The sequence below is a fragment of the Vanessa cardui genome, chromosome 17 (assembly GCF_905220365.1).
Source record: "Vanessa cardui chromosome 17, ilVanCard2.1, whole genome shotgun sequence".
Taxonomy (NCBI): Eukaryota; Metazoa; Arthropoda; class Insecta; order Lepidoptera; family Nymphalidae; genus Vanessa; species Vanessa cardui.
In genome coordinates, this window is record NC_061139.1 from 2201025 (window position 1) to 2226558 (window position 25534).

General features: G+C 34.4%; 2 protein-coding genes across 2 annotated transcripts; both read left to right on the forward strand.

Annotated features, from left to right (window-relative positions):
• Positions 1-1396: 1396 nt before the first annotated feature.
• On the forward strand, positions 1397-4656 carry LOC124536781. The gene is made up of 5 exons (XM_047113375.1): positions 1397-1548; positions 2285-3049; positions 3172-3376; positions 3770-3923; positions 4318-4656. Exons 2-5 carry the CDS (start codon positions 2680-2682, stop codon positions 4489-4491), a joined length of 903 nt encoding a protein of 300 aa, XP_046969331.1. The 5' UTR covers positions 1397-1548; positions 2285-2679; the 3' UTR covers positions 4492-4656.
• A 10907-nt stretch (positions 4657-15563) lies between these two features.
• On the forward strand, positions 15564-25474 carry LOC124536885. Its single transcript, XM_047113536.1, has 5 exons — positions 15564-15665; positions 21084-21812; positions 21898-22102; positions 22716-22875; positions 25087-25474. The coding sequence occupies exons 2-5, from the start codon at positions 21434-21436 to the stop codon at positions 25252-25254; spliced, it is 912 nt and encodes a 303-aa protein (XP_046969492.1). The 5' UTR covers positions 15564-15665; positions 21084-21433; the 3' UTR covers positions 25255-25474.
• The last annotated feature ends 60 nt before the right edge of the window (positions 25475-25534 follow it).

Genomic DNA, 25534 nt, shown 5'->3' on the forward strand with positions numbered 1-25534 from the left:
CTAGTCAAATAGCCTATGTTCTTTTCCGAAATTTAAACTAGCTCTTTACCAAATTTCAGCTAAATCGATTCAGCTGTTTTAGCATGACGAGATATGATGTTACTAGCTTATTAGATTTAATGAAGGTTAAACAAATTGCACTCTTTGTTATCGTTGCTAAAACAATTATAATTGCTTTTATTACTTGGTGGTAGGGTTTTGTGCAAGCCCTCTGATTAGATAACACCTACACATCAGTAATTCTATAACGACAGCGAGCACATTTATTCAGTTGAATGACAATTACTAGCATTCGTCTAGAGACAGTACTCCTAGATATTAATCTCGTTTTCGTTGGCGTAGATTAGTGTCATGTTCAATTAGCGCTCATTAAGTCACAGCCATACATCCTGTAGACACGTGCCAATGTTATTTGTTTACATAAAACATGTATCTATATGCTCACTGTTATCGTAGGCCTTGCACACATACAAACTGTTTACAGACAATGTCTTTGTGTGCTGTGTTTTGATGCCTGCGGTGCGGCTGTGTTCACAGTAAGTGCGTTTTAGCGATTTGCTTAGTATTATTATAAATGTTTTAAATGCAAATAACAAATAGATCAAATTAAGTATTGAGTTAGTTGTGATTGACTTTTAGTGTCGAAAAAATTTAATTTAATGACCTTTCGAAAGTGATCGCAAGATCATCCTTGAAATAAATGTATTTTGATTTTGAAAGCATTTCTAAAAGATATTTTATTTAACAACCTTTAGTGTCTTAACTGTAATTACTACTTACTACTAATGCTTAATTCGGGTTTACATTGATAGAGTAAGTAATAATAGGTATTTAATTCTTCGTGTTCAGCTGTTACTGACTTACGCCGCGAAAACCATAATAATAATCGGTGACCAGACATTTGCGCAGACTGTTATAGTGTGTATGTGTGCACAAATGTTTAATAACTACCTATCCGCCTTGCTGATATTATTTCAATTGACCATCAATAACAAAGTGTAATTTGTACTTCTATATTGAATAATTTGAGTTGAGTTGAGTTGAGTTGCTCACATCATTGAAAGACAAAATCGGCACATGAAATTATTTTACCATCCAACCATATCACACATTTTAATTGCATTCTTGGTAAAGCTAGTTAGGCTAACGATTGCTATGGGTTATGGTAAAGAGTAAGCACTTGCGATCAGTTGAAGTTGCCAGTACATTCCTGAAATACATAAAAAAATTACTTATAAATTTGATGCCAAATATGCGTGTGTCATATTTTTCTTAAAATAGTCTGCCCGCTCCGTTTTTCAAGATAACATCAATAACACGAAACTGCCAACGCACCCAGACGCAAACATGTCAGTATTAATACCCCGCACACATACAAAACACTTGAATGACGCAGGGTCGAGAGGTGGAGGGGAGGGACGAATCGGAATAAACGCTTTATATAGACCACGTCTACGCAGACCGAATCAGTTTCACTCGTGAAGTAAACAAAAACAGTTCGAAGAGGACAATTTATTTATTGCTCTAGGCTATTAGCCCCTACTATGGGTACGTAACATACATTTATACTGCTTTATAACCTTGACCTATCTTTTGCTTTGATAATAATCGCATCGCTCCCATCCTTGTATCTTATCTGTGGCCGATGGAAGTCGGCAACGTAACAAAGACGCCGTCTGACTTTTGTTATTGATTTACACAACATCCCTAACAACTGTATCTTTATAAAATTGGCAATCGAAATTTACAGTCATTAACTATAGCTGTCTTGTGAATTAATGATGTAGGAGTGACAATAAGTAATCTGTTTTGTTACTGTGGCTCAAAATGAGCGTATTGCGCCCATTTTTCTGGACATTTCTGGATATTTCCATGTGATCTTACACGCCATTCTGTGACGCGTCAATGGTGACTGTATTATATTGCGCCATTATGATGTACCGTGAAAGACTAAAGGGTATAATACCTGCAATAAAATCATTATAAACAGACTCGCGTTAAGGCATTCATTGCGATCGTATGATCATTTGGTTTTTCCTTATATATAATGGTATTACCAGGTAATAATTATGCTTTAATGTTGTAGGGTCATTAATGATACTTTATTTGTTTTAATTGAATGTAATACAGATAAAATTGTCATCTTCCTAATCATATAATTTAAAGATGCCACTTCCCATGGTAAATTTAATAATATATTATGAGTGTTTATTAAATATACTTTTTACCAGAATCAGTGTATTGGCAAGTGGCCCGTTCTAATTTTAATCATTCATCTTTACAGATACATTAAATATAAAACCGTTAAGTCAGGATTTAGAGTGGTCTCTGGGCGCGCCGGCCGGCGTTGGGACCACTCGGGAGATGGACCGGGTCCATGCTCCCTCTGACGTCGCATCTACCTCCAGCGAGGAGAGAGCTATTCGCCGCGTCACTGGCCGCTGGGGTGCCGAGTGGTTGAGCTGACTCGGCTCCGGCCTCCTCAAACCTGCCGCGCCCCAGTGGCCGGCCGACCACCCCCTCCCGCCACCGCGGTGGGGGGCGCCGCGCCCCGCTTTGCACCTGTCCTTACAGCAATATGAGGATCTGGTCGCTAAAGCTGAGGCGATACTAAGCCGAATTGTCGTCGCGGAAAACTATGACTCCGTTAACAACTTTGTAAATCTCTATGACGCTTATATGGCATCTCCCGATGAAACCCTGACTGAGTTCTTTCCAAAGTACAATCCACCGATTCGCGCCCACAAATACACCTGTGTGGGCTTGGGTATGGAAGTCATGAAGCGCTTAAAGGTCCTGGAGAAAGATTTCCCTGGTATAACGAAGTCAATGATGCTGGTGTCGTGCGATGAAAACATAGAAGATCTTATTGACTACACGACATCTTTCCCTGGACCTCAAGGGTTTTTGATTGAAACGGAGAAGGACCACGTACTCTTAGCTATTCACGTGAGGGTCGCAGGACGACCCGGTGTCTTCTTATCTGACTTAGGATATCACATCTCTCGCGTCGTGACAGTAATGGCGGATCGTTGTTATCCACACACAGGTAAGATTCTTTCAACAACACACAATTGATTACTATGAATACTAAGTTCTTATTTTTAACTAATGGAACTCCAATTCAATGTATTATGTATGTATGTACCAATGAGTATTTATGTTTTCCAGGCTGGTTCACCCAGTCCGACGAGCCCCACTGTCGCAAGGAGTACAGCTATCAGTTCAACGTCCACAATCCCAACTACGTGGAGTGGCACGAAAGGGAGACCCGAGGAGATAAAGTGAAAGAACGTCTTTCTCTCGTGTATGTAGCGAAGGCGTATTTAAGCGCCGTTGCTGTTACTGAGAAGCGAAATTTAGTATGGGATTTAAGGTAAGCAAGATTGACTAGGCTAGATAATTTATCATCAATTTCTAAAGAGTTCATATTTGATATCATGGAGTAATTAACATTATAAGCATTTTTTGTGCCATTAGGAGGTAGGACTTTGTCTGGGTAGGTACCACCCAGGCGGTGGTGACCACTTACTATCATTTGGCCCATATACTCGTCCGCCAACCAATAGCATAAAAAAATATTCTTATTTATTTATTTACAACAAGCACACTTACAACATACATATTGAACATTTACAGTTAAAGTGACTATATTAAAACATCAGATAAGTACGTCAATGACAAGTGTACAATAACATTTACTAATTATAAACAGTGCAAAATTAAAAATTAGCATTTAAAATAACTTTGTTTTAATTCTGTTTCTTAGGAGTCTTTTGGCCCGTGACCCCAAAGGACACTTGACCGCCGGTATCTACTTCCCCCTCAAGAAGAAAGATCAGCAGTTCACCATGTTCTTTGATGGCGTCAATGGCAAACAGAGGAAGAAGCTGAAATTCGATTCATTCTTGGAATTGCAAAAGGTAAGGCATATTCATTTTATGATGGATCTATAATTAGTTTCAAATATTGCCACGGAGTGATTTGCGCATTGCGTCAAAATTAAAATAAATAAATGTATTCGTTAAATAATGGTCTTACAAACAATTCAGTTGTCATTTATAAGCTAGTTATCAAAGCAGGATAACTATCTTTGAACTAGCGCGCACTGGTAACTTTTGTCACGGTGACTGTTTCGTCACTCTTGTCGAGTCAAGACTGACGAGACAGTCACCGTGACAAAAATCACCAGTGCGCGCTAGTTTTTACTTGATGAATTCCTTTTCTCAATATAAAATTTATTTATTTATGTAACTATTATCATGTATATTTAACAAAGTATGAATATTTAAACTTACATTGCGGTTTTCGTTTCAGATTCCTGATGAAGTCGTTGATGAAGTCGAGCAATGTAACGATCAACTTCGTTTAAGAGACGGCGAGCTGTTGTCCACCCTAAAGCGCTTAGCCACCATCATGACTGACGAGGAATACATGACGGAGCTGCTTGGAATCAATGATAAGATCGTCCAGCTATCTGCGGGCACATAAACATTTTATATCTAATCTAGAAGTTCCTTATATGAATAAAGAGTTTTAACGGAGTCAGTTATTTCGTCATGGGACTGTAGTGGGTAGTATATGTTGTGTCATTTTGTAGTTTAATCTTTGGGTTAGACTATTCGGCTTACGGGCAAATAAAATTTTAAAAAATAATTCAAGACTGTTTCATTTTGTTCCTCGTCTTATTTGTAATCATACTTTTTACTAGCAACCTCTTTTGAGGGAAAAACAACATTATTTGTTTACAAATAGAAATCATATTAACCAAATCAAAGTTCAAAATATTTTATCTATTACTACGTTCTCTATTTTCACTCAGCTTGATACAAATTGAGTAAATAAGGTAATTACATACATATGTTTGACTAATTACATACATGTTTGTCTACAAATTAAAAAAGTATGTTTTATGCTCAATGTTTGTAATAAACATGCATTGATTTCTTAATCATTGCTTTGATTATAATGTTTTAGTTTTTGTTATTTAAATTTAATAACTTGCTCAGAGATCACAGTATGGGTAAAATAACGATTATAGTAAGATTATATCTTACTTGAGAGAGAGACTTCCTTTTTTATCGCTGGAAAAACGCATTACGCACTTCCCTCACGTGACGGAAAGTGGGGGGTGAGTGTGACTCCCCGGTTCCCTGGTCGCGGAGTGCGCCCAGGTCCACCGGGTTTACCCACTAAAAAACCAGCGTTACCCTCTTCGCCTTTCGGCGCCACGGGATCGCTTACGCATGCTACTGTGACAAGAGACTTCCTCCTGGGCGACTTAATAAATCATTTAAAAAATTTGTAAAATTCTAAACATAAAGAGGATAGACAAGATAGGTACTAAACTATTATACCAAATTATGTCATGCAGAAAGAAAAATATTTCTTATAGATTAGGAATATTTATTATAATAAATTTAATAAATGAGAATTTCAAGATGTTTGTAAACTTATAACTTAATAAAAACTTATAACTTATAACTTAAATATAGAGTACCTTACAGATGAAATCTCTAGACATCACTAAATTACTAATATGAATGTAGTCCACATTGTATTTTTTCCACATAATTGCTTGACTAACTAACTGGTTCTTATGATGCTTTGAGCTTTGCTAAAAAGCTAAAGTGGAAGTGGGCAGGGCATTTTGGGAGACTAGCGGACGAGAGATGGACCAACTGGTAACCAAAGAAAGGTTCCACAGGGCAAGCGCCACGGAGGCAGACCTTATCTGAGATGGGAAGACGATATCGTCAAAATTGTTGGCCCCTGCTAGCCCAAGATTGAGAAATATGGACTTTTTTAGAGGAGGCCTTCACCTTCACCTGAAGAGGGGTTCTTGCTAAAAATACTATAGATTGTAAATACTAATATGTATTAACTTTATTTTTCTTGAAATAAAACTAGTTATAACGGATTTGAATCGCGTATATTAATTATTTTTGGCATCCCGCCGTTTCGAAAACTTTACAGCGTTCGTGGTCACGGATAGACTCAGTCTACCATACGCGTCTAATATACGCGATTCAAATCCGTTATAACTAGTTTTATTTCAATGTGTAATCGCGAAAATTTAAGATAAAATTTATTTTTCTTTATATTTTTTTTTTCGAAATTGTACTTACAACAGCTTTATGCAGGAAATAAAAGGCTTTTTATTATTTTCACTTAGTTAACTGGTTCTTAGGATCCGTGGAAATAAAAATGTAGAGTTTACGCCTCATAGATTTTTCAGAGCAATATCTCTGGTTGTATACATATAGAGCCATTAGAATTTAGGTATTTATAGTTTATAAAAAAATGTTATTCATGTATTTGACCTAGTTATATAAATGATTTATTTTAAATATTCAAGTACCCCTATTGTGTTATTCAATTACTATATTACACTGACTGAAAATCGAATCGGGCTAAAAAACCAAAAAATATCTATCATCGAAAAAAACCGCAATTCATCAATAAATTGAACAAGCCTTTTCTGCTGTCTATCAAAGAGATCAATCTTTGCCATCATGTTTGACCGCTTTATGCAATCGGATGCTATCAGACGTTATCAAAAACACAAACTTGTCAGGATGTTTTCACGATAAATTTATATACAGTGGAACTTGGTTAGTGGGACCTGGATATGTGATCCCATCACTTCGGCATTGAATTACCTGTCAGTGGGACGAAGAAAAACTTCGATAACTGGAATTACTTATTCTGTTTTATCATCCGAGTTACCTGTATAAATGAGATCGCAAGTGAACTTTATATGTACAAACCTCTGTAACTGAAATAATTATTTTTAAATTAAAACTTATGTACTGTTTTGTATAATATATACATAACACATTATTCTATTTAATGATCGCACCTCTATAATTGGGACAGATATTTATTTATACCTGGGTATCTATATGTCGGATCGACAGCGACATCAGTACGATCGTCAGACATCATAGGGGCGTATTACTAGGGTAATCGAGCAAAGAGGAAACCGCGAATACAGGAACACGTTTATTCTACGTTTAAAGTACTTAAGACACTTATTCAGTAAAACACTGTATCACACTTGGCAACGAAGCGAATGACAGTTCCTAGGATGGAGGTACTGGTCTTCACGAGAGCGGAATCGTAAGTGAGTCGTCTCTGAGCGCCTCCACCGGGTAGGCTCCGTCGTAGCACGAAGTTAGTCGCGTCGTGACGTAACGATAGTGCTGCCGCCTCGCGGGATTCGTGCCGCGCTTCGTTACGCTAAGGAATTCATGACCGTCTCCGACATATATATATATATATATATCCGAGACACCGGGTAAGTGGAATACCTGTATAAATGATAAAACGTTGCAGGTCCCTTGAAGTTTCACTTGACCAGGTTCTACCGTATAGTTAAAAAATAACTGTTTTATTATCACTGACAGAAGTATATTAGGGTTACGCTGTGAAAAGAATTGCTGTAATAATTAAATTCTGGGTCATTCATACTTCAAACCAAAACAGCAATGGAGACGATTCTTATAATAAGTAGTTCTAAGTACAATTATAGTTAACCCACACAGACTGGCTTGCACAGAGCCTCACTAATAATAGATCAATGCTCCCGCGTGAGATACTGATAAATATTTATCTTAATCCGAAGTTAATTCGGTTATTCAATTTATGCCACGTATTAGAACTAGCGCGCACTGGTAACTTTTGTCACGGTGAGTTTAAAGTGTTTGTCACTGTCACGTCACGTTTCCAAAGCGGATTGCGCTTATTAATAGAGACAGTGACGAAACATTTTCGAAATCGAAGTGTCATTTGCCACTATAGATTTCGAAGAGACGGTGGTTCTCTGTGAACTCGTGAGACTCGGCAGAAAAAGACTTTAATTTTCACGTGAATATCTAATTACTCTTTCATTTTTTTATCATAAAGAGCTGGTCTCTTTTCCACTTCTTCTATTAGAACATCATTATCAGTATCCTCTTCACGAATGTTTACGTTTTGAATAGACGGTGACGCCATTTGCGCGCGCCAAAGTCGGCAGTCAAAGTGCAGATAGCGCAAGACTGACGACGAGAGTGACAAATTTGTCGCTAGCGGACACAAATGTCACCCAATTGTCACGTCGTAACGTGCGCGCACCTCCATATTCATGGACTCGACAAGAGTGACGAAACAGTCACCGTGACAAAAATCACCCGTGCTCGCTTGTTCTCACTGGTTCGTTCATAATACTGTATTCGAATTTTGAAATTATTTTAGTTAGTAGTAATCATGTTTTATAAAACACTATATTTTCTTATAACAGTGAGCACAGGGTCAGATTCAGAAACATAGCAATCAAAACATTTTAGATTTACAATTTATCCGCATCGAAGTGAAAAAAATAATCTATGAAATAATGACTTGTCTAAATTATTGTATCATATCACGATGAAATCACTTAACGGATTATAATCACACTGGACGTGATTGGATAATGCCATGGACTTAGCATATGATATTAGGCTTCGTATACATGACGACATAGGCCGCCTCATCAGGGCGTTTATTTCACTTATTGATCGCAATCAAATCTAAATATAATCGTCAGGTTATGTGATAAGGCGATCCAGTTTCGTGAGCTGCTGCTATCGACCACCTATCTTGACAGATGCATTTACGACTCTTTGGAGACAAGATAGGACGACGCAACCATCGTATTTGACACACACACGGCCAGGATACGCATCGGGTTATATAATCATTGAGCTTATAAGACCCTGAACTACTGGGTCAAAATTACTGACGTGGAAGCTGAAGGTTGAGGAGATGCCCAGGCAAGAAGGGAAACCTCGAGGAAAGATACTCGGCTTGATAACAAGCTACCACTATTATATGTATGCTTAGCTCACTCACCCTTCAATAGAAAACAACAAAGCACTAGTATATCATGTTATTGTTCATATTTTAGGATACGTTCTATATCTATAAATTATAAAAATATATTATAATGTGAATAAAATCATTAGGTCGGCATTTTTTTCCGAACCGCTGATAGTTTTCAGTTTGACAATCAAAAACTAAGTGTAATTCTGTCTTCTGTATTTAATGGAGCATTTTGATTTGATTTATTTAGTGGGTGGTATCTCCCAAGACGGGCTTGGACCAAGCCTTATTTTACCACCAGGTGGTGAATGGCCTAAATAATAAGGGAATACTAAAGAGTAGTGAATAAATCATTGAGATCAATGAACACTCTAAAACATTATTTACGTATTCTGAATTTGGTATATTTTTGTACGTGATTTTAAATAAAACTTGCTACATGTCCTGGATTTACACGAGTAGAATAGAGAGGATAGGAAGGATAGAGTATGTGAGGATAGAGTAGATAGGTCTGTATAAAAAGTTTTTATTAACAGCTTTATGGTATGACGGACAATGTCGCTGGGAGTCGGCATGATTTTTCCAATATCTCATATTCGAGAGTTCATCGTCATATTCAGCAAATATAATCAAGGCCCAAATTAATCACTCCATCAATTGATAAAAGGCGTAAGAATATCTGTTCGGTAGATTTTGACTTTATTGTGCTAGACAGAGATAGAAGCAGTGGGAGACTTTGCGGATGGATGACAGTGGCGATGCTAGTGTACCGTGTACACGCAGCCTTATAAGTAAAAATAATGGTATTCTAGTAGATACTAAACGATCTCCATACGAATGGTGTCATGTACATGTGCTCGTAGATAATGCAATGTCAGATATTCTCGTTTTATCAGCCCATTTTAATGTTTATGTTGCAGTCGAAACTCTCATCCGGTCGAAACTACTTTTGACCGATAGCTGTTGGAAATAGTACGTTTAACTATAGTCAAGTACAGTCACCACTAGTTTTGCCCAATACTAATAAATGATTACTCACCGGTTCCGGCAGCTTAATAAAAAAACGTAACCTATATACACATATATGTATATATAGAGTTCAGAAAGTTATAGAGAGAGAGAAAGAGTTAAATCGAAAATATCCTATAACTTCGGCTTCTGATAGATGCCTACATATCGAAGATGAGCATCGCAGTGATTTTAGTGAAAAGTAATCCCTCATAAACCGATCCAACCTCAAGAGCCCGGGTAGCTTCCAGAAGGTTTCCAATGGGCAAAAATTGGTTGTACAGATTGAGAGTTTTAGCCGCAACATTTATGCATTACATACACAAGAAAACAAAGCGCGTGTTGTCATTAATGTCTTCTTTTTATCTATTGAGATGTTCACGTGCAATAACTTGCATCAAAACAGTATATGTTTATTTATAAGAAAATTATTTCCCTTTGTCACGCCATAACTACACTAACTAGGTACTAACTTATAAAAAAAAATCTTACGAAAAAAAAAAGCGTAAAATTAAAAAATGGTATATTTTTGTACGTGATTTTAAATAAAACTTGCTACATGTCCTGGATTTACACGAGTAGAATAGAGAGGATAGGATGGATAGAGTAGATAGGTCTGTATAAAAAGTATAAAATTAAAAAATGAATTTTAATATGGATATGACTTTCACCAAAAATAACTAAATATGAAGCTTCTTCTATGCAAATTTTAGATTTAGAACCGATTTTTAAATATCAACTCCGAAATTTGAATGTTCTTTTTAATCTTGCAAACCAACCAAATAAACATTGTAAGTGAAATAAAGGCCGATTTCCGAAATAAAAGTAATCCCAACCAAAAACATTAAATGTAAAAAAATGCCAAGTCTCTCGATTCTTTACAATATAATTTTAAAATAAAATGTTCTTGTCATGCTGTCTAAGACTTTTGCTAGGATTATTTTAAATGTAGAGTAGTACAAAATGATTGGAAATATAGTAAAATTGAAAAATTATATTGCTAATATAATTCAATCGTCGATCTAGTTATAAAGCTACAGATCTCGAGGGGTTTAATCCTGGCTAGGGCCAGGAGACATTTTGTTTTTATATCAAGAAACTCAGTAGCGCCATAAAGTTAGGAAGCTAATATCCTGACCTTATTCTGGTGTGTCATTGAAATGAGAATAGTAATAGCTATAATATTTAAACATAAAATATTTCAGGGGATTACAGACGTCATAGAACATTAACTGCGAAAATATTGCAACTGTCTCTCGTAGGTACTCGATATGTCGGTTTTTGATATGAACATTTTATTTCCCTAGAGCTATTTTCCTTTAAATATAATTAACAAATATATTATTTTTAAAAATTATAAATCATTATATTATAAAATTAAGACTATCAAAAATGTATCATACACTAGTTTATAGGTGTTTAAGGACTCAATCCAATGATGAGACAGCCATGTGGTAAGTATATAATATAAGGAGATGACTAAATGGGTCTAGTACAGCTCATCTGAGATGCTTATTCTTCTTAGTCCACTTCTGCTTTCAAGCAAATGACACTGCAGCTACTATTGGGAAGTCGGGCTGCTATATACGCCAGCTTGTGATTAATCTCCCAATTCTCTTCTTGCTGATAAATGTCCTACCGAGTTCTGTCGACCATAGAAAAATCAACAGCTTTATTTAATTGTAGGTTTAATTTAGAGTGAGTAAAAATCTAATCGTTATCAACCTCCTTAGAAGATTAATGCTTAATTACTCAGTCTCACTACATATGTACACATCAATTGGTACTTACTAAAAATATATAGAAGTAGATATATTATTTCTTTGTCTTTTATTCATCATTAATTGCATTTATAATATAATTGTTATCATCACGTTTCAGCTGTCCAAAGGCCAGTGTTTATCGCAGTCTTCGATTTATTAACTAGAATTGTTATACTATAGATATATAGATATGTTTATACTATTGGAAAATGATTATATTAAATATTGAACTGTCTTTAATATACATATTTTCAACTAGATAGAGCCAGCGGCTTCGAGCTACGTATAAAAAGTATACTACGTTCTCTCTCGGTGTTCAAGTTTATTTCAATCCAAAATTCATCAAAATCGGTTCAGTAGTTTTGCCATATTTGTATTTATTAATCATGTCTACTATTCTTTCTCTGTCTCTCTCTTTTCCTGTAGAATGAGCTACCGGCAAATATTGTAGTGTTTAACATAATTACTTGAATTAACAGCAAACTAATTATGTATATTAAACAATTAACAGTGCCTTGATACACATATAATAATTAGCCAATTATTATGTAACCATAAATCTATTATTATGTCATACTGCTGGTTATCCCACGGTTCCATGTTAAATATCATAAATCTATTATTACGAACCTTGAAAAATCTTGGACCAAAGTGAAAGATCTTGGTCAGGTCTTTTATTACAAAAAATATCGGTAAATTAAAAAGTAAACAATATACTATAACGTAAAACAATATCAAAATATGGGTTATAACATATGTTTGTACCATATTAAAACTATTGTTACTGTTACATATCTATAATAATATAGTAACGGCGAAAGTGACTTCCCCATAACATATACATATAAGCTTTTACTTTAGTTGACAACTAGTTTCAAATACGTTTAAGTACTGTTAGAAAAACTAGGATTATAATAGCCTCTACGTTATATTATAAGAATCTCCATAATATCCATATGTCGAGTTAATAGGTTCCTACTAGTACAAAAATATAGAGCTAGTAGGTGGCCAGTATAATAAGCCTGTAAAAATTCTAATTCTGGTTTTAAATCTCAATAACCGAATTCAACGAATGAGTATTGAATGTTTTAAGAAGAAAACATGTAAAATAGCAATAAGCATAATAAATAAATCATGCACTAAAAAATTCTTCACCATCCTCCTGTTCTTTCTAATATTATGTGTCGGTGCAGCATGTCTTCTTACATGCTTCTCTATCTGACGTCATCTCGCAAGTAACATTATTTCAGGACGATATATCGTCACATCATCCAACGTTTCTTTGGTAATCATCTCAATTTCATCCTCAATCAATCCTTCTTTCCTTTCTTCCTTTATAACTATCTAAACACATTATCCATCCATGTCCATGCTCTTAAGCATTAATCTTGACCTAGAATGCACCAAAATTGTATTATTTTTTTAAGCGTGCTGAAACTGGTCTTATATACTAGAAATATATATAGAGGTGTTTGGTAAGCCCCTTTCATTAATCTAATATCAATGTCATAACGCCAACTTAGCCTGGCCTGACAGCGATTTGAACACACTGCCACCACGTGACAGCAGAGATAATCGATGCCCTTGTTCAAAACTAGTGAATAAAAATTAATTAAGATTCGGTGTTGCAAATGGTTAACATCTTAATAATTACATTGACTATGTGTATTTGCAGTAATCTTTGGCCTTTTTATTATTGAAAATTACACCATTAACGTATAACGTAGCTGGTATATCAATTATTATAATATACTAGTGACCTGTCCTGGCTACGCACGGGTGCAATTCTGATACTAAATATACTATAGAATATCTTTACATACAATTTTTACAGCTTTTTTTTGAAATAAGACAATACAAATTACATGATTGATGAATATATTACTAGTAATATATGTTTTTCCACCGCATAATAAATACAAGCATAGTGCATACAAAATTTCTTCGCGAATCTATTAAAAACGTTTTAAAATCCGCTGTAGTTTTAAAGATCTTAGCATACACAGGAACAGACAGACAGCGGAAAGCGACGTTGTTTAAACTATATAGTAGTATATAGATCGCTAACATACAATATACAATCTATTTGTGCATTGTACGACGTTATGACGAAATACAAACACAAATGCATTTCAAATATTAGTATAAACAATATGTTTCCTCAAAGTAAAATATCACGATTTAAAAAATCTATTGATCAATATTTTGTAACTTTATTCACACAATCCGATGTTCTAGTGTTAAATGAAACCGCTAAGATATAATAACAATTTACGTCAAAGTTCTCATAAATGGTAATCGTATTTATAAAACACTAGTTTCGTTTTGCATAAACGATCCGCCCCCGGACGTCGCAGCTTGATCTTTAACCTTTCTCAATAAACGTGATTCTAATTACTTTTCTAATAGGTTTCATGATCTTAAAAGTTGAGCTTAACATTTTCAAAGTGATAAACTTTGCAACAGATGATTATTTTGTATCGCACTGATGTTAATATATTTGGATAAATCATCATAACATTTTTAATTTTCACCTTTTCTTATTTTATAATGAGACTAGTTACTGCCCGCGGCTTCGAACGCTTTTTAGGGATTGGGTGTTAAAGTTCTTGGAGTTCAAGTTTACTTCATACCAAATTTCATCAAATTTGAATCAGTAATTTGGTATGGAAAGAGCGACAGGCAGACAGACAGAGTTACTTTCACATTTATAATATTAGTATTGATATTTTTTATTATATATTAACTGTTTATTACAATAAAAAATAATTAATTTAAAAATAATTTTCAATCTATTTACATTTAAAACATAAAAAATAGTCTTAAGCTATTGCAGGTATTTAAGAAATAATAATTAATAGTGTCTAATAATTTCCATCCGTAGCCACTAAGAGTAGCCCGCGAAGTAGACGTCCGCTACGGTCAATAAGTGCTACGCCTCTACGCATCTCTAACATACAAGCCTGATCATCTACGTAAGAGATTTACTGTAAAGTCAAATATTATGACGCGAATGTCAAAATTAGTCAAATTGTTAAACAATGTTTTATTAAATAACCAACACGTGGAAAATATTAAAACGACGCAAAAACTTGATAAAAAATAAAATAAGTTTCATTGATTTAAATTCGCTCTTAAAATAAAATTAAGCATGAGTAATAACTAATCATTATTAACGTATGAAATTTTATTTAACGGAAAAAAATTACGAGTGTTTAAAAGTTTTATATTAAAGTTATAAGTTGTATAACTTGTCATTCACTTGCCCGCGTGATAGGGAATTTCATTAACACTGTTAGAAAGAGACATCAGCTGATGCCTGTAATGTTATGAAAGTTGAAATGAGATAGTATGAGTCAGCTGAGCGAATGAGAGAGTTTCAGACATGCGCGTGACGAATGTCGCCACGTTGTTTAGGGCGGTTGTAACGTTACTCGTAACTCGATATAACGATAATATTTATTAATTTATATTTTATATATTTAATCGAATTCGAAAAAAGAACGTTTTTTAAAATACGGTCTTTTTTATAACTATATTTTTCATTCGTTTCACTGTAAAGTATTTTTATTCAATACTGAATAAATACTAAGCTAAGATGTTTTTATGTTAAGTATGATCATCAATGGTTGATAAAATATTACGATTTTGAATCATTTAAGCAACTATCAAAGTATGAAAATGTAACAAGTCAGTTTCAGCTGTTTTGATTTTCTGTTTAAGCAGTTTTTATTTCAAGTTTATATAAAATTAAAAGACACATGTAAAACTTTTTAACGTTATAACTCAATCTTAAAATCTATTTCTTATGTCACCTCATTAACTCCTGTAACGTAAAACTTCAAACTGACAGCAGTTTTAACGACAACGTTACCGCCGTGCGTACATCACTATAATCTTTACAGCGAGTTCGAGTATAATAATGCAAGCACAACAACCCGACGACCAGTTTGTCTGTAGCCGTGCGAGAGAGAACCGTCCCGGATAGAGCGACTCTCGGGGCAGCCGATTTTCTTTTTCTTTTTTATTTGGCTTCTAGCCGTTGTATGGGTGAGTTCTGTTTTATAAATCCTGTTCTATAAATGAAACAAGACTTATTTAATACGACGTCGTACGCCGATATTTATTTGTGTTGTCATAGTAACAAAGATATGTGCGCGTGTTGTGGAGGAATGCCGCGTTTGCGTACTAAAACTGTGTTCTTTTCGATATAAACAAAGGCTGCGAAAACTTAGGGATGTATCAAGTTTAGTTTTGGACGTATTTTCCGAAGTTTTGATACTTGTGATTGATTGCCTTTTGTTCTTGTTAAATATATACAAGTTTTAATTGATGTACGTAACATATAAAACTTATAATTACACATTTATTTCATCGTTTATTTTATATAGTGTAAAAAGTTGATTCATAAATTTATAATTATTTTGTTTTATTGGTGATTCATAATAAAAACAATAACACATTCATACAAACGAAAACAACAGTTACAGTTAAATGAAATAAAACATTGTATTATGAAATGAACTATATCTAAATACATTGACAATGAATACAGTAATTACTGATTAGGCCATATTATAAATTATGTATACATCTTGTTTCCAAAACACAGATCGTGTTCAAAGTTTGTATTAAGTGTTATTGTAATTACGTCCTAATTTCAAAATCAATAAATCCTTTAATAAATATTATATTAACTTGTTGAATGGGATTTACCGGCCTACGTGTTGCATTTTACGCAAATACCATATGATTCATGATAATATCAAGAAAATACGTTACGCGTTGACGCAAACGTCAATTCATTTTTTTTTTGTGGCTTTTATTTGTGCCAAAGAGGCACAGATTATTTCGCTTCATTTTTTTTAACGTCGTTTATTTATTTTTTAATAGCTATTAGGAATTTCATTCGTTCCTTTTTATTATTAAAAAAAAAAAACACTTTTGATCTTTGACAGATGTCATTATATTTTATTTAAAGGAAAATAATGCGTATATTCATTTATGTAGTTTGATAATGATGCTTTTACAACGATTAAATTCTTCTTAAACGTAATCATAAAAATGTAAGCGTTAATAATGAAACGCCTTACAAACGTTGTTTACGGATGTTTAGTTAAATACTAGATATTAGTATCTTTCTATCATGATTGATTCTATATTCGAAATAAGACACATTGTTTAATTATTCACCGCCTAAGCAACATTTATAGGTACTAACGACATACTTAAAAAAAAAAAACAATCATATAGTGCGTTAGGAAATAATTATCATTCACGATCTTTTAATACGTTTTATATCGTAATAAACGATAAAATTGATAGCATAGATATTGTATATTATGTTACAATTATAAAGAAATCGATCAATAAGTGTTTGAATTCAAATTATGCGAAACTTGACGTCATCAAATGGTTTATTAATTTTTCTTTGAAATACAATAAAAATAATAACCACTTATCGTGACAGCTATAAATTACTCGAGTCGGCTTCCGAAAGATATAAAGAGGGACACTCATTCCCTTTTATTAACAAACATCAAGTAAGAAAACCAATCTAACATAATATTTTTATTTAAAAATTAGGAACAATGATTAATTACCTTTGATGATTGCATTGTGATGATTAAAAAATAACTTTTTTTTTAAATCGATTGATGTCACACGTAAAAATAAATTATGCTTCCATATACTCAGTGAAAACAAAGAGATGTTTACATCGTATATCGTCATAACATTATGTGGGATCATTTACCTGTTATAGAGCATTGGCACGAACATTACATGACAAGTAATATGAGATGCAAAGTAGATAAGAGATAGCTAAAGACTGTCAAATGCGGTTCTAAAAATAAAATTTGGAATATTGCAATGTATAACTTTTAATTGTGAGCCTATTGTATCCCTTTTTCAAACTATATTTGCATATTTTTTCTACCGTTCGTATATTCGTCGATAGAATACTGCACCTGGTAAAAATAACGTTACTGACGACCTAAAATTATAAAAAAAATATTTAATAAAATTTAACTTACAACAATGTTTTTCTATTTAAATAAAAATGAGATAGAGGTTGTTTTTTGTTGTATTTTGGTAGTAGGGTAGAGTATGTTACGTAATACGTACCCTATGTCTTTTAACACGTGTACCAAGTTAATGATAATCGGTTGAGCACTAACGATAAAGTCGCATTCGTATTTATTATATTAATTAGGATAATATTAATTTAATGCGCCACCAACGCTATATCACAAACAATTCCAAATATCAAACGTCCAATCACGTGTAAGATAAGCGCCGCTACTTACATCGACTCTGTGACACGTGATTTATCGAACCGTTTAAAATCCTAAGTTAATTTAACGTTATTAAAACTTTGGAAACGTTATTTTTGTTTTTTTTTTTTTTAAGTGCCAGTTATTTTAAAAGAGTTACGACCTTTTTAATGTATAGTTTTAAATGTTTTAATACATAATCTGTCCACGTGATTCGTTTAAATTCCACAAAATCACTTATGCCTTCAAAGAAGGTCGGTGACACAATGGCCTAGTTGCGGGCTCGTGGCGCGAAACGTGCTATCTAAATCCAGTTCAAGTAACCTCGCATGCTTCCTGTACACTTTTTAATTTGCAACACCTCATAATTAAAAAGTACATTATTTTTTATACTGGTCATCGGAACAAGAGGAATTGATTACATATTTCAGTGCAACACAAATAGATTTCGTAATAGTTCCGTTTTCCGACAACCGTTTGAGTCATTTTCTATGAATACTCATCACCGTTTAACTGGGATTTCTCACTGATACTAAATACTTGTATTCGTAGAAAACATTCATAGAAACTAACCTTGCTTGGGCGTGTTTAAAAATACAGTTTATTTTATTAGAATCGGTATGCAAATTAAGTTTACATTAATAAAAGTTTAAAGCGACGTCTGTTTACGGAAATGCTTTCGTAAATTTATGTTATTTTTAAGAAATCATATTTTGTTTATGTAGTTAGAAATTTATTGAAATACTTTAATGAATTAATAATGCAATTAAAACCTCCTTGGGCAAATGAGACAGATACCTACGTAACATTCGCCTCTTAGGTCGAATGCGTAAAAAAAAAACTTTTTTTTTAATTTCATAATATTTGCATAGCCAAGGCTACAAGTGAATGGAATGTACAACGTTCACATCAGCTGTGGCAGCTGAGGCGAATCATACAAGGTCGATATTCGTTACTATCAATGTGTCAACAACAGCTGATTGATTGTATCGTGGACCAATCATTCGACTGCGAATGAATGAATTTGTCGTTTCGCAACGCAACTGTGAAAAGTGTATGAAAACTTTTGTTTTCAGTTTGAATGCTATGCTATTTCTATATATAGAAATCATTATGTAATTGGAATTTAATCATTGAAAATTGAAACAATACTTTTTTTCGAAATAGATAATATTTTGGCTTACAACAACAACAACAGCCTGTAAAGTTCCCAATGCTGGGCTTAGGCCTCGTCTCCCTTTTTAGGAGAAGGTTTGGAACATAACACCACGTTGTTCCAAAGCGGGTCGGTGGAATACACTTGTGGCAGAATTTCTAAGAAAATAAACACATTCAGGTTTCCTCACGATGTGTTTGTAATTCTTGTCATGCTTGGCGGTGAAGAATCACCGCCAAGCATGACAAGAATTACAAACACAAATTAGGCACATGAAAATTCAGTGGTGCTTGCCTGGATTTGAACCCGCAATCATCGCTTAAGATGCATACATTCTAACCACAGCCATATCGGCACCATCCGTGTAACGTATAAGATATTTAAATTTGAATGAATCATTCATTTACGAAACTGATTCAGCGGAACAATAGTCTTTATTTAACACGAAGTTACCTAATGTTTATATATTATACATTATCTATTATAGATAGATAAATTAAAAGAGTATTAGAAATTAATTTATACTTAAAATAAGGACACTCAATAGTGGGTTTTTAAACAGGTTTGAACCTGGTATCCTAGGTTAGGTGCATATCATATTAGATAACAACAAACAACAACAACCACAGCCTGTAAATTCCCACTGCTGAGCTAAAAGCCTCCTCTCCCTTTGAGGAGAAGGTTAAGAGAACATATTCCACCACGCTGTTCCAATGCGTGGAATACACATGTGGCAGAATTTCTACGAAATTTGTCATATGCAGGTTTCCTCACGATGTTTTCCTTCACCGATGAGCACGAGATGAATTATAAAAACAAAGCACATGAATCAGCAGTGCTTGCCTGGGTTTGAACCCTCAATCATCGGTTAAGATGCCCGCGTTCTAACCACTCGGCCATCTCGACTCATATTAGATAAGCCCTGTTTTAATCACAGAGCACGAGATGAATTTTTTAAACACAATTTAAGCACATGAACATCGGGTGGTACAGATCTCGTGACCTTCGGCTGAAATCCACGTGTTCTATCCACTGAGCTATTTTAGCTACATTAGAGATAGTCACAGTTTAATGCTGTTAACGATACAACAATAACGATTATTTGAATTTAATCTCCTTTGCAGTCATGTACGTAGATTAAAGATCTTCGATATATTGTTCCCGAACTATGAATATATCAATTTCATTTTAAATTATAACTTTGCTAATCAATGAACGGTACTATATAAAGCAATGTCAAAGATTTAGTTACCCGCGACTTCACTCGCTATATAAGAGTTTCAGACACAAGAAGTAACTTATTTCCTACCTCCTCCTGTCCTGTTCTGATATATCGTGAAATTTTACGTAAATGGAATAAATATCTACCGAATATGTATTTATTTCTTTACAAATAAAGATTTTTTTGTACGTTATTTTTATTTTATTACTTTTATAGTTGTTTATTTTCTTACTAAAAAGAAATGACAATACTCAAACTTAAATTGTGATTAAAAAGCAGTTTAATGAAAATATACACACAATATGGCACACTAACATAAAATAAATAATACAAATCTTAAAGGCATAAAGAACGGAACTCCTAAGACATCTGAGGAGATTAAAATATTGGAATATAAAAAATGTCACTGCACAATTGATACGCAAATAAGGACGCGTGTCGACAAGTAAAACGGAACACGTATGTATGATCGTGCGTGCGTGTCTAGAGTTCTAACTCTAGGATCTCGTAACCCATTTACTTTCGCATTACAAATATGTACCACCCGTGACTTGTGTAATGCATTCAGCTCCTATGGCAACCAGTCAATAAGCTATCTGGTTAAAAAGATTTCTCTAAAATACATTGATGTTAATTTTAGGATTCGCCGATTCTAGTAGTCCTATTATACATTTTAATATTATTTCATACAGACATTTATGTATATTTTTCTATGAATAGAAAATCAAGAGACAATCTATTTACGTGGTTTTGAGATAGTTAGATACTCTACAAACAAAAAGGTATTATCTAATTTATTCATTGTTCTATTTCAGAGCGTGAAAAAGTTGCAGTATTGGTGTTAGAGAAGCGTGAGGCGCTCTTACAGAGCGTTCTAGGCCGAAACGATGCCTGGCCCAAGATTTTGGCAGAGGCTGAGCCGGCGGGCCCGAGGGTCGGCCGCTGGGGTGCAGAGTGGCCGAGTTGACTCGCTTCGGGGAAGGGCGACCGCAAGCAGGCCGTCTACTACCTGACCAAGCCCCTGCCGCCCCCACGCTGGGCGCAGCCGCAGGAACCACTCCAACTGACATCGATAGCGCACGAGGAACTCGTCACTCAAGCCGAGTCGATCCTCCGCACCTTTCTCGTCAACAACAATTATGACTCAATCAGCAACTTCATCGCTATGTACGACTGTCATGTCAAGTCGCAGCAACCGTTATACGATATTTACAAGAAATACATACCACAGATCAGGAGAAGAAAGTACACGTGTGTCGGTTTGGGAATAGAGTTGATCCGGAAATGGCAATCCTTGGACAAAAAGTTTCCTGGCTTTGCGACGGCGACCGCATTGATATCTTGTGAGGAGGCGGTGGTGGACGTGAGGGGCTACGTAACTATGGGAGAAACGCCGGATTCCGTGGAGTGCGCGGAGAAGGAACACGTCTTGATCGGTGTTCAGATCATCGTAGATGGACGGCCAGGAATCATGCTGGCCGATCCGGGATACCATGTTGGACGAATAATTACCGTTATGTCTGACCGTGCATATCCACATACCGGTAAGTGTTCTCGAAAATAGCAAAGCCAACATATCTTATTTCGCGTAACACCGCGAACAATACTGATGTCAGAATATCTTAATAGGTTGGTTTACCAAAGCGGACGATCCTCAATGCCGCAAGGAATACGAGTACAGCTACAACCCTCACAACAGCAACTACATCGAGTGGCACGAGCGGGAGACGAGAGGACACGTCGTCAAATACCAGACGTCGCTGATCTACGCGGCGCAACCCTACCTCGACAGCATATACGTCACCGAGAAGCGAAACTTGGTCTACAATTTCAGGTAAACTTCCGTGACAAGTTACTTGAATCATTATACATAGGGTTTTTTTTAAATATATATGTACTCAGGTAGGCAGGAAAAAGGTTCTGATCGTAAGTGGTTACAAAGACGCATAACCAATGACGCTGTTAGAAGCTGTACAAAGCTACATATTGATTTATAAATATGAGACAACATCACATACATTACTCTGATCCCAATGTAAGTAGCTGAAGCACTTGTGTTATGGAAAACAGAAGTAACGACGGTTCCACAAACACCCAGACCCAAAACAACATCGAAAACTAATGGTAATCTACGGCGACTCGGCCGGGAATCGATCCCGGGACCTCAGAGTGGCGTACCCATGAAAACCGATGTACACATCACTCGACCTTGGAGGTCGTCAAACTAACCTTGGGAACTAAGATGTTATATCCCTTGTAAATAAAGTTACATTGGCTCGCCCAACCTTTAACACAACATAACTAAGTTTATAACGATTTATACGCCAATCCAGAACCAATTGGCGTAAGGTACTTGTAAGCCAATAAGTAAAATTCCTTACCATCAGATAACAATTATTCTTTCACAATAATTAAAAGTAATACATGTAGATTTATCCTTGTTTCAGGAGTTTGCTATCTCGAGATCCAAAGGGCAACCTAAAAGCCGGCATGTACTTTCCCGTGGGTAGACGCATAAAGGAAGCAGCCTTCACAGTCTTCTCGGACGTCGGCACGGAGAAGCGTAAAACCAAGTACAAATTCAGTGCCTTCACAGATCCCAAAAACGTTAGTCATTTACATTCACCTTTAAGTTGCTCTTTATTTTTCATATATTCTATGTTAAATTTTAAGTTTTTAAGTGATAACTTATTACGGAAGGGTATAGCTTCTCTTTCACCTTTCACTTTAAGTTGTCACTACTATTGGGTGTCCTGAGACGCATTTTAACACGTATTTTATTATTTATTTCTATCACCAGCTTACACATAATATATTTTGTTACAATTCCCTAGATATTCCCATATTTATTTGTATGCACCTATATTTCCAAGATTTTGAGGACTAAATTATCGTCAACTCGCCACACCTCGGCCTAATCACTGAAATAACCTCCCCTTTCCGAACCGCTTTCTTTCACTATGAGGTTTGAAAAGCTTGTCTAGTATACAACAAAGGCAATGAATATACCTTATTTAAATTGCAAACACAGCGAAAGCTTTTTTTAAAACAATTGTAGACGAAAGTCCTTCAAAGTCAGGGATTTAAAAACATTAAAAAAATCTAACTTAATAAATGTAAATTGTTATAAAGTTTTTAAGTCATGCTTATTTTAACTATCAATAAATAAAAAACAATACACAAATATCGGTACACGTCATAAATCCAATATGTTTATGAAATTAGCGATGTATTACAGAACGTTTTCGACGTAAAATTATTTACCTGTTTATCAATCTTACTTCCTTACATTAGCAGTGTGATAAGAATGACAATTTGCAAGTTTATTGCTCACCGAATTTAGAAATAAATGATGTAAAAAAAATTAGAACAACAATGAGACAAAAACAATGTCGGCTGTATTTTGTTTATCGTTATAAATTAACATTACTCGTATTTACAATCCGAATATGAATTATATGTATGAATCGAAAAACAGATGTAAACTATCTTAAAAATTTCCTATCCGAGGGGCTTGGAGAAACTTAGAAATCGCTTAAATAAATCATGCAATATTAATATAAAATATCAATATAATAAGCAAGCGAATGGTTATAACTTGTTTAAGAGACCGGATATATTAAACATTATTTTTGGTTATTAGTGGAAAAGAGTAACTACGACTTTTCGGACGGTTTTTCCGTGTACAATCTATATACCATTTAAATGCGGGCATTACATTTAATATAATTCTGTCAAATGACAGTTCAAAAGAGCTTCTGATACATAATGATTTTAGTTTTATAAATTACTGGCGACCAGCCCCGGCTACACACGGGTACTTGATATGTATCGTTATATTAGAACATAAAGTTACACAAAATTATAAATTGTGTACAATGTGTTATTCTGATATATAACCTATATTACTGTAAAATTCCATCCAAATCCGTTCAGTAGTTTCTTCGTAAAGACGTAACCAACATACATCCATCATCACAAACTTTCGTATTTATAATATTCGTAGGACATGTAGCTATCAATTTGTTAAGTAACAATTTGAATAACTAATAATGAAATAGCATTAACTCGGCTAACAATTTTCTAACATAATGATGGGTTTAACCATTACGTTAAGTGATGTCCAATCAAGCATTCGTTCTTGCGAACGGTATATCCATGTAATCTTTGTTTTAATATTTAAACAAGTTTTGACAGACATGAAATTTCAAGGGCAGTTTGTTAACTGCACGCGATTTTCGTTATCGATGTAATTGAGACTATTAAATGTCTAGATAGGTGTCCTGTCAAATTATGTAAATGTGTAAGGATGAAAATGTATATGGTCGGTCGGTTGGTTTTTCTTTAGTACGTAGTTGAGAATCATTTTTTCAAAAGTATTGATAGCTCTTTACCAATTCATTAAGACTATTTTTAAAAAACCCAGAGACTCCTAAAAAATCCCGTCCGTTTTATTTCTTTCAAAGCACTGCACCATTACCTGGATCATTAAATTTTAATGCCATAATTAACATCCATCAGTTTAAAAACTACCAATATATCAACATAGGCGAAATCTTAAATGTACTATTGGTGACAATTTACTTCAATTGTTAAACTATGTTAAAAATAAGTCCAACTGGTTAGTAGTAGTCATTATGCAGAAAGTAACATAAAATGAAGTTATTAATAAAATAGAAAAACAATGTTAATGTATATGCAATACTTTATAATTATGCACTCTCAATTTTAATAACTTTTTTGGTGGGTAGGCCATTTTTTCAAGATCCGATTCTCTATCTTGATGTTTTTAATAAGATGGATAATGTTTGTTCACAGGTGGACCCTTCAGTGGTAGAGGAAATAGAGCGTTGCAGCGTACAGATGAGGTACAAGAAGAGAGCCCTCTTGCAAGTTATCGCTAAACTTGCAAGAATGATGTCCAATCACACATTCATCAACCAAATGCTGGATATCAACGACGACATATGTCGCATGTCATTATGAGGTTGAATAACAACATGGCCATAATAACAATAACAAGATGGCCGACATGAAAAATTAAATTGGCGCCCAAATTTTTATTTAGGTTAAGTTTCTTTTATTATTTTAGTAGTTTATCGCAAATATTTTTTGTATTGTTTACTATTACTATTTATGAAGTTACTTTTTCGGTGAATTGTGTATTTTATTTACAATTGGGTTATATTATATCATTTTTGACGTCCATGTTTGTTTTATTTTAACATACTCATTAGATTTATTGTTTGCATTGGAAATTTTAAAT

Excerpts from the sequence above, each read along its gene's own strand:
- LOC124536885 (XM_047113536.1), top strand. The coding sequence starts at position 21,434 with ATGTACGACTGTCATGTCAAGTCGCAGCAACCGTTATACGATATTTAC. Across the intron at positions 21,813-21,897 it reads CCGTGCATATCCACATACCG|GTTGGTTTACCAAAGCGGAC; the intron begins GTAAGTGTTCTC and ends ATATCTTAATAG. Across the intron at positions 22,103-22,715 it reads AACTTGGTCTACAATTTCAG|GAGTTTGCTATCTCGAGATC; the intron begins GTAAACTTCCGT and ends TCCTTGTTTCAG.
- LOC124536781 (XM_047113375.1), top strand. The coding sequence starts at position 2,680 with ATGGCATCTCCCGATGAAACCCTGACTGAGTTCTTTCCAAAGTACAAT. Across the intron at positions 3,050-3,171 it reads TCGTTGTTATCCACACACAG|GCTGGTTCACCCAGTCCGAC; the intron begins GTAAGATTCTTT and ends TATGTTTTCCAG. Across the intron at positions 3,377-3,769 it reads AATTTAGTATGGGATTTAAG|GAGTCTTTTGGCCCGTGACC; the intron begins GTAAGCAAGATT and ends TCTGTTTCTTAG.